The 9066-nt window shown below is 44.4% G+C and overlaps 1 protein-coding gene across 2 annotated transcripts in view; it reads left to right on the forward strand.

Annotated features, from left to right (window-relative positions):
• The window catches only part of KDM4A (lysine demethylase 4A), a 55368-nt gene that overhangs the window by 11375 nt on the left and 34927 nt on the right, over positions 1–9066 (forward strand). For both annotated transcript variants that reach the window (XM_008054745.1, XM_021710744.1), the window contains exons 4-8: positions 1239–1353; positions 2901–3094; positions 6722–6771; positions 7790–7893; positions 8306–8443. In XM_008054745.1, the coding sequence (XP_008052936.1) occupies positions 1239–1353; positions 2901–3094; positions 6722–6771; positions 7790–7893; positions 8306–8443 (601 nt within the window). The remainder of the gene's footprint in view (positions 1–1238; positions 1354–2900; positions 3095–6721; positions 6772–7789; positions 7894–8305; positions 8444–9066) is intronic.

Below are 9066 nucleotides of genomic sequence, written 5' to 3' on the forward strand. Positions count from 1 at the left end.
ACAGGCTGAGCCACCGAGCCCAGCTAATTTTTTTTTTTTTTAATTTAAATAGAGGTGAGGTCTCACTATGTCACCCAAGCTGGTCTGGAACTCCTGGGCTCAAGCAATCCTCTCACCTTGGCCTTCCAAAGTGCTGGGATGATAGGCATGAGCCACAGTGCTGTTTATTTTATTTTATTTTATATTTTGAGTCTGAGTCTCACTCTCACCTGCAGCCTTGACCTGCTGGGCTTAGGCAATCCTTCTATTTCAGCCTTCGAAGTAGCTGGAATTACTGGTGTGTGCCATCATACCCAGCTAGTTTTTTTTTTTTTTTTTTAATTGTGAAGACGAGGTCTTGCCAAGTTACCTAGGCTGGTCTCGAATCCGTGGGCTCAGGCAGTCTTCTCGCGTCAGCCTCCAAAATGCTGAGATTATAGATAGGAGCTACTGTGCCCAGCTATTTTATTTTATTTTTTTGAGCTGGAATCTCACTCAGTTGCCCAGGCTGGAGTGCAGTGGCACACTCATAGCCACTCCAGCGTCAACCTGCTGGGCCATGCCTGGCTAAGTTTTTTGATTTATTGTAGAGATAAGGTCGTACCAAGTTGCCTGGACCGTTCTCGAACCTGTGAGCTCATGCAATTCCCTCACCTTGGCATCTCAAAGTGCTGGGATTGCAGGCTTGAGTCACCGTGCCTACCATACTTTGTATTTTTAATGAAATATTTTATGTTTTTAGACATGGTTATTTGTTGAATGTTAGCCACTGAAAAGGGTGCTGAAAGTATAATGGTGACACATAAAAGTGAGTCCTCTTGGAACAACTTCCTTTTTGCTGGTTTAGGGACATGAATGATGTTAGAAAGCCTCAGCTCTTCACGTACTGGTGGGTTTTGGTTATTTGTGGATGTGTAGAGATTTGTGGTTCTTGGTTCTCACAAGTTTATAAGCCCATTTTCTCCCTGGGTGGCCAGGCTGCTACTGAATTGCTTCAGAGAGTTGAGGCTATCATGCTTCTTAAGGAGGATGGGTTTATATCTGCATGTATGTTACCTTCCTCACATCCAGAGCTTGTGGAAGGAATTGGAAGGCGTCACTGTGTCTTAAAGCCTTGAAAGCCAAGATCATGTCTTGCTTATTTGTAGTATCTTGCTGTTCCTGGGCTAGGAGTTTATGTCGTATACTCTTATACTGTTTATAATGCCTAATATACCCCTGTAATTGATTAACGCTTTTTTTAAAAAAATTTTTGTAAGGTATTGTACCCCACGCTATAGTGAGTTTGAAGAGCTTGAACGGAAATACTGGAAAAATCTCACATTTAATCCCCCGATCTACGGTGCAGATGTGAATGGTACTCTCTATGAAAAGGTGAGACTCACTGGCAACCCTCTGGGCAGCATTTTTGTGATGTAATACGTTGTTTTCTGCCCAGCACATAGTGGGCACCTAAAAGCTGTAGGGTAGATGAACAAATGAATGTTCTACCCCCAGCTCACTTAATTGTGCTCACTTACTTGTGGGGTTTTTTTGCATGTGACTAGATTTTATTTCTTCCACTTTGCATGTGAATTGGATGATGTGGTGTTCTTTTCAAGGGCTGTTAGCATAGTCAGTGGGTGGTAGCTGATGAGTTCTGGAAAGGGTGGGATGGATCCCAGATAATGAAATGTTGGGGGAGAGAGAGGCAGTGTGGTTTCTGCAGGAAAGAGATTACTGACTAATCTAATGAAAGGGGCATATATTTAAGAAGAGAAGTGTATTTCAATTTTCAGAACCCTTGAGATTCTGTAGCAAAAGCTATTTTAACCACTTTCATTGGTTTGGGACTCAGTGCTTTTTGGAATAAAGAACGCCCTTAAAAATAGTAGCAGGAGGAGAATATTTGGGACTGTCTTTGAATGATTGAAAGATTGGTAGGGTGTTTCAGGAGTTATCACTCATTTTAATTTTAACATTTTTATCAATTATTGGAAGAGTTTACAGTGAATTCCAGGCCAGATGTGGTAGCTCACACCTATAATCCCAGTGTTTTATGAGGCTGAGGTGGGAGGATCACTTGAGTCCAGTAGTTTGAGATATGCCTGGGCAACATAGTGAGACACCATCTCTACAAAAAAATTTAAAGAATTAGCTGGATACAATGATACACACCTGTATTCCCAGCTACTCAGAAGGCTGAGGCAGGAGGATCACTTGAACTCAGGAGTTCAAAGTTACAGTGACCTATGATTACACTTCTGCACTCCAGTCTGGATGACAGAACAAGACCATGTCTCAAAAAAACAAAACAGTGAATTCCAGTTTTGTTGGTAGCATCAATTATTTTGGGTGGTGGAAAGTAAAGCTTATAGGGATGAATGGTGGGAAGATGTTGTAAGGATCTAAGATGGGAGGTACAAGTGCAGGGCATAGTAATCCAAAAGCTACTTAAATGAGGGGAGCTCCTCACTGCCCATTACAACTCCGGAAAAGGAAATATAGATGTTTTATGAAGACGCTGCCTCGTGGAAATCAGCTCTAAAAAGTCACAAAGTTGCTGTAGTTAATTCCCATGTCTAGTATTTTTGTGTGTGTGTGCTCTTAAGAGTTCTTATTTTGATGTAGGCTTCTTTATCACTAGTTGAAACTCTTCCTATTGGGGTTTAAAACAGATGACTGTCACCTCCTGATTCATCTTCCCACACTAGTATTGTTCACAAGGTGGTGTTTGTCCTCCTAAGGTACAATGGCATCAGATCCAGTGGTCCTGTGAAAATGAGTGAGGGATGCTGTAGTCTTTACATCCATACTGTTGAACATTGTTCCACATGTTTGATAGAGGTGATAGCTCTCCTGTGACTCACTGTGATTTGGAGATTCAGAACCTCAGTTTATATTCAAATGTAACTTACTCTGCACTGTCATTTCCTTTGCAGCATGTTGATGAGTGGAATATTGGCCGGCTGAGAACAATCCTGGACTTGGTAGAAAAGGAGAGTGGGATTACCATTGAGGGTGTGAACACCCCCTACCTGTACTTTGGCATGTGGAAGACATCCTTTGCCTGGCACACTGAAGACATGGACCTATACAGTATCAACTACCTGCACTTTGGAGAACCAAAATCCTGGTAAAGTCTGCCTGCTTTTGGCACTGGGCTTCTCATGCTAGGGCAGGGGCTTACCTTTAATGCACATGGGAAACACCTCAGGATCGTGTTAAAATCATCCTGGTTCAGTAGGCTTGAGTGGGGGCTGGAATTCTGCATTTTAAGCAAACTTTCAGGTGCTGGGACACTGTTGGAGCTCTGGTGCTGACTACCTTGTTTTTTAAAAAATATTTATTTATTTATTTATTTATTTATTTAGAGTCGGAGTCTCACTCCCTTGCCTAGGCTGGAGTGCAATGGCATGTTCACCACCACCCCAGCATCCACCTGCTGGGCTCTGGTGATCCTTCTGATTCAGCCTTCCAAGTAGCCAGAACTACAGGCATGCGCTACCATGCCCAGCTAATTTTTTGATTTATTGTAGAGTCAGGTCTCGCCAAGTCGCCCGGGCTGGTCTCAAACCCACGGGCATAGGCAATCTACTCTCCTCGGCCTCCCAAAGTGCTGGAATTACAGGCTGAACAACTGTGCCTGGCCAGACTACCTTTTTTGTTGTTGTTTTTTGTTTTTTGAGTTGGAGTCTCACTCCATCGCCTAGGCTGGAGTGCAGTGGCACGATCACGGCCACCACGGGATCGACTTGCTGGGCTCAGGCGATCCTTCCGCCTCAGCCTTCCAAGTAGCTGGAACTACAGGCATGCGCTACCATACCCAGCTAATTTTTTTATTTATTGTAGAGATGAGGTCTTGCCAAGTTGCCCAGGTTGTTTTTGGACCCATGGACTCAGGTAATTCCTTCATCTTGGCCACCCAAAGTGTTGGGATTACAGGCTTGAGCCACTGCTGCCAGCCTACCATTTTTGTTTTTTTGAGTGGGGTCTCACTCTGTTGCTCGGGCTACAGTGCAGTGGCATGATTACGGCTCACTGCAGCCCCAACCTCTTGGTCTCAGGTAATCCTTCTGCCTCAGCCTCCTGAGTAGCTGGGACTACAAGCTTGTGCTACCATGCCTGGCTAACTTTTGATTTTTTTGTGTGGAGACAAGGCTGTTGCCCAGGCTGGTTATAAACTCCTGGGTATGAACAGTTCTCCCATCTTGGCCTCTCAAAGTGTTGGGATTATAGGCGTGAGCCACCACATCTAACTCAAACTATCTTTTGAGTAGGGAGGGTTTAGAGAATAGGGTACTTAATATAATTGTATGGAAGCACAAGTTGGCTGAGTTACTGAAAGCCACAGGGGCTCTTCCAGGCTATCCACTGCTGTCTCATTTCTTTTTCTGAACAGGCCTGAGGCATTTCTTAGAGGCAGACTTCCAAGACTAGAGTCACGCCTTCAGATGATAGAAAGCTTTCTTTTCCTCATGAAGAAAATACTTGATGAACAGCAGTGTGTGCTTAGCAGGAGGGGATGCGAGGCATATGCTTCCTGTTCTCCAGGATGTTATCAGTCTTGCTGGGGAGACAGAGAGTCAAGATTGGTTTTCTCTTCTCTTCCTGGACTGACCCATCTCAGTCTCAGCATTTTAGTGGAGGTTCTGCAGATAACAAGATGCATAAGACGTTGTGAGCACACAGGGTAGAGGACCCGTGAGGAAGTAGAAAGAATGAGAAAATGATAATATGGTGCCAGGAAAGCTCTGATGGGAAGTAGTGGATGCTTAAGTCTACATAGGAAGCACACTTGGGTGGTGTGGGAATTAGAGAAGGCTTTTTTGGAGGAGGGGTGACAACTAAGCTGAGATTTAAAAATGAGAAGGACATAGCTGGGTGGAATGGTGATGGGCTTAGGAGTGGGGAGGCTGAGGGCAGTGTGTCTAGGTGGTTGAAGCCACATAGGCATAACTCCTGGATTAAGAGAGAGCACAGTACATTTAGGGAGCTAGAGGAAGACCAGTGTAGTTTGGGCGCTGTGTACGAGGATGAGGAGTGAGTGAAGAGGCTGTGGGCCAGGTTATGAGGAGTTGTGAAAACCGTATCCATCTTCACTTCTTTTTCAGCATCTTCAACCACATCCCTTCTCATGGGTTTTCCTTTCTTTAAAATACTTTTCAGTTTCTAATCTTGAGGGGGAAAATCCCTTTTGATTCTGTGTTACCCCTAACTACTGTCCCATTTTCTTCCTTAGGTGGCTAGACTTGTAGAATCTGTAAATGTAGCTTTTTACTCCAGAATTTCTTGATGTTTGATTTCTGAATTCTCATGCCAAGAGGTTTTCCAATTATTATATACACTCTTGGTCATCTGAAGCGGGAGCTCCAGAGAGTTATGTGAAGGGTTGCCTAATGAATCCTCAAGTCCTTTAGGTGATTTTTTTTTCTCAGCTCACCTTTGTTTTGTTTCATAGTGAAGCTACCTGGAATGGGAAGATTTGTTGTTGTAGAATAATCTGTAGAATAGGTTATAAAGGTTAAAATAGTTACTGTGAGTTTCAGAATATAACGTTTTAACGGTTTTGCAGAAGATGTAAGTCGTCTCAGGTGATGTTTTGTCTTTCTTCCCCTTTTTTTTTTTTGAGTTGGAGTCTCACTCTGTCACCCAGACTGGAGTGCAGTGGCCGCTCCTGACCACCGCAGTCTCGACCTGCTGGGCTCCGGCGATCCTTCCGCCTCAGCCTTCTAAGTAGCCGGAATTACAGGCATGCGCTACCACGCCCGGCTGATTTTTTGATTTATTGTAGAGATGAGGTCTCCCTGCCCAGGCAGGTCTCAAACCCGCGGGTTCAGGCCATCCACTCACCTCAGCCTCCCAAAGGTGCGGGATTACAGGCTGAGCCACCGAGCCTGGCTTCTTTCTTTTTTTAAATGCATAGCAGTTTCTGTGGTATTTAGAAACCCATAGTCAGTATATGTAGCTGTCAGGAGATGAAGGGAAGTGGGTTCATCAGCAGGTATGGCACAAGGTTTTTCAATGTCTGGTCCATCTTGACTCTGCTTTTCATTCTTCCTCTAGCTTACCCCCCCCCCCCGTAGGCCTCTTAAGCTCTGCCGACAGCATTTTTTAAATACTGAAGTTATGTAATGCCATTCTTCTTTTATTTTTCCTTTTTAAAAATTTTACTACATGAGCAATGTTGTAAAGGAGAGTATCATTGTGTACCATAAAACTTGGCTAAAAGTGAGTATTTAATAAATGTCTTATTAAATGAATGAATACAGAAGAAATAAATTCACTTCTTTGTGGGCTTCCCACTCTTCCCAGTCTAATACTTCATTTCTCCAGATTCCAGTGCTTGGGAAGTTAAAAAATTCTGCTATAGCTGGGCTCGGTGGCTCAGCCTGTAATCCCGTGTCTTTGGGAGGCTGAGGTGAGTGGATTGCCTGAGCCCGTGGGTTCGAGACCCGCCTGGGCAACTTGGCGAGACCTCACCTCTACAATAAATTAAAAATTAGCTGGGCGTGGTAACGCGTGCCTGTAGTTCCAGGTACTTGGAGGGCTGAGGTGGAAGGATCGCCGGAGCCCAGCAGGTCGAGGCTGTGGTGACCGGGAGCGGCCACTACACTCCAGTCTGGGCGACAGAGTGAGACTCCAACTCAAAAAAAAAAAAAAACAAATTCTGCTATTTCAAGGTGTTTTGAGAGTGGCAACTAGCCCCTTAGTTCCTGTACCTATCTTCTGCCCAGTGTCTGATGCACTCATGTATTTGCAGGTACTCTGTTCCACCAGAGCATGGAAAGCGGTTGGAGCGCCTCGCCAAAGGTACTGTGTCTCCTTCATATGCTGGATCGGACCCTCCTGTGAGCTGTGCTCCTTGCTCTAATATGTCCATTCCCTGTGATCAGATTCTTGCAAGGCCTATCAAGGGCCTGCAGCTAGGGTGAGCTAGACTGCCAGCTTGGTTATCTTAGCAGAGCAATGATAATCAAAGCCTTTTCCTGCTTTGCTCTGAGAAGGGACTTTGCCATTTCTTCTTTAACTGCCTTTGCCTCAGCTTAACCAAGCATAGGCTTATTTGACCAGGAATAACATGCCAGTCATATTGGGTCTGGTTCTTCTGCCAAAAACCCAGATGTTAAAGTCAAATTGGATTATTTTATGCGTTGGTTCTTTTAAGTGGACTTTGATAGATTCGTTCCTCTAGAAAGCCTGTTCTGGAAAGCCTGGGTAGACTCTACTGTAGACGCGTTAATGAAAAGATTGAAGACACAAGTGACTAGAGAAAGATCCTAGATAGTATCAAAGCTCTGTAAGAACAGAGGCAGCTTTGGTGATCTCAGTACTCCAAACAATTTGCTTACCCATGTGACAATGTTCTACATGGGAATGAGCCCAGAGGCTCATTATAGAATCTTATTATTTTTTTTTTTTTTATTTTTGAGTTGGAGTCTCACTCTCTTTCCCAGACTGGAGTGCAGTGGCATGCTCCCGGCCACTGCAACCTCAACCTGCTGGGCTCCAGTGATCCTTCTGCCTCAGCCTTCCAAGTAGCTGGAACTATAGGTGTGTCCTATCACGCCTGGCTAATTTTTGATTTATCGTAGAAACAAGGTCTCGCCAAGTTGCCCAAGCTGGTCTCGAACCTGTGGGCTCAGGCAATCCACTCGCCTTGGCCTCCCAAAGTGCTGGGATTACACTCTGAGCCACCAAACCCGGCTGTAGAATCTTATAATTGGCCTGGAACAGAAGAATCCTTGGAGATCACAGGTGTGGAGTGACTCCAGGATTGCAGAGGTAGTGTAGAGCATTGTATTAACTTATACCCATTTCAATTGAACAGGCTTTTTCCCAGGAAGTGCTCAAAGCTGTGAGGCTTTTCTCCGCCATAAAATGACCCTGATTTCCCCTTTAATGCTGAAGAAGTATGGAATTCCCTTTGATAAGGTGAGGTGAATTTACATACAGAAGTCCTTAGGCTACACAGATAGCACCCTTTCTAGTCTTTATTATACAGGGTTTTATTCTAGTTCATTACTTTATACTAGGTGTTGGGCCAAGGCTAAACTATATAACAGCACTTTGATCTGAGAGTAATAAAGGTGGGCCACTGTAGCTTCCTGGTGCCAGAGGAGAGTCGGATCCCCTTGAACAATGATAATTTGGAGGAACGGTTAATTATAGTCTTGGTGTCTGATATGTTAGGGCTTTGCATTTTACAGAAGACAGCAAGACCTCCGTGGTTTTATGACTTATCCCTTGGTTACTCAGCTAAGTGGTGGCAGAGCTGGAACTCAGAATTCCAGTTTTGTGGGCTTCTGCCATTTGAAGCAGCTGCTTCACGTCTGTTCTTGTTCAGGTGACACAAGAGGCTGGAGAGTTTATGATCACTTTCCCTTACGGTTACCATGCTGGCTTTAACCATGGCTTCAACTGTGCGGAGTCTACCAATTTTGCTACCCGTCGGTGGATTGAATATGGCAAGCAAGCTGTGCTGGTAAGTTCACTTGATTTCTTTCTTTAATATCATGACCAAAATGTATGTCTGAGCAAATTCTGGTTAGACATGTTGGCTGGTGATTAGAATATTTCTTTGAACTGCTGGAATTTGGAAACAGAATATCTGGAATTATGTGAAAATGCCAATGTTTTGTGTTCTTATGGAATTTTAAAAAATGTGCTCAGATGCTGGGTGCGTGGCTCAAGCCTATAATCTCAGCACTTAGGGAGGCCGAAGCGAGAGGATTGCCTGAGCTCAGGGGCTTGAGACCAGCCTGAGCAACATTGGGAGACCTCGTTTCTACAATAAATCAAAAAAATAAGCTGAGCATCGTAGCGCAATCCTGTAGTTACAGCTACTTTGAAGGCTAAGGCAGAAGGATTGCCGAGCCCAGCAGGTTGAGGCTGCGGTGGTCATAAGCATTCCACTGCACTCCAGCCTGGGCTACAAAGTGAGACTCTGACTCATGCTCAAATTTGGGAAGTATGAGTGAAGTTCCATGCTTAAGTCCATTAGGCATTAAGGCCACACGCACACACTTCAGCCACTATGAGATTTCTCTGTTGAGCAGTTCTTTTTTTTTTTTTGAGTTGGAGTCTCACTCTGCTGCCCAGACTGGA

The sequence above is a fragment of the Carlito syrichta genome, unplaced genomic scaffold (genome assembly GCF_000164805.1).
Source record: "Carlito syrichta isolate Samal-C Ts95f unplaced genomic scaffold, Tarsius_syrichta-2.0.1 Scaffold301018, whole genome shotgun sequence".
NCBI classification, from domain to species: domain Eukaryota; kingdom Metazoa; phylum Chordata; class Mammalia; order Primates; family Tarsiidae; genus Carlito; species Carlito syrichta.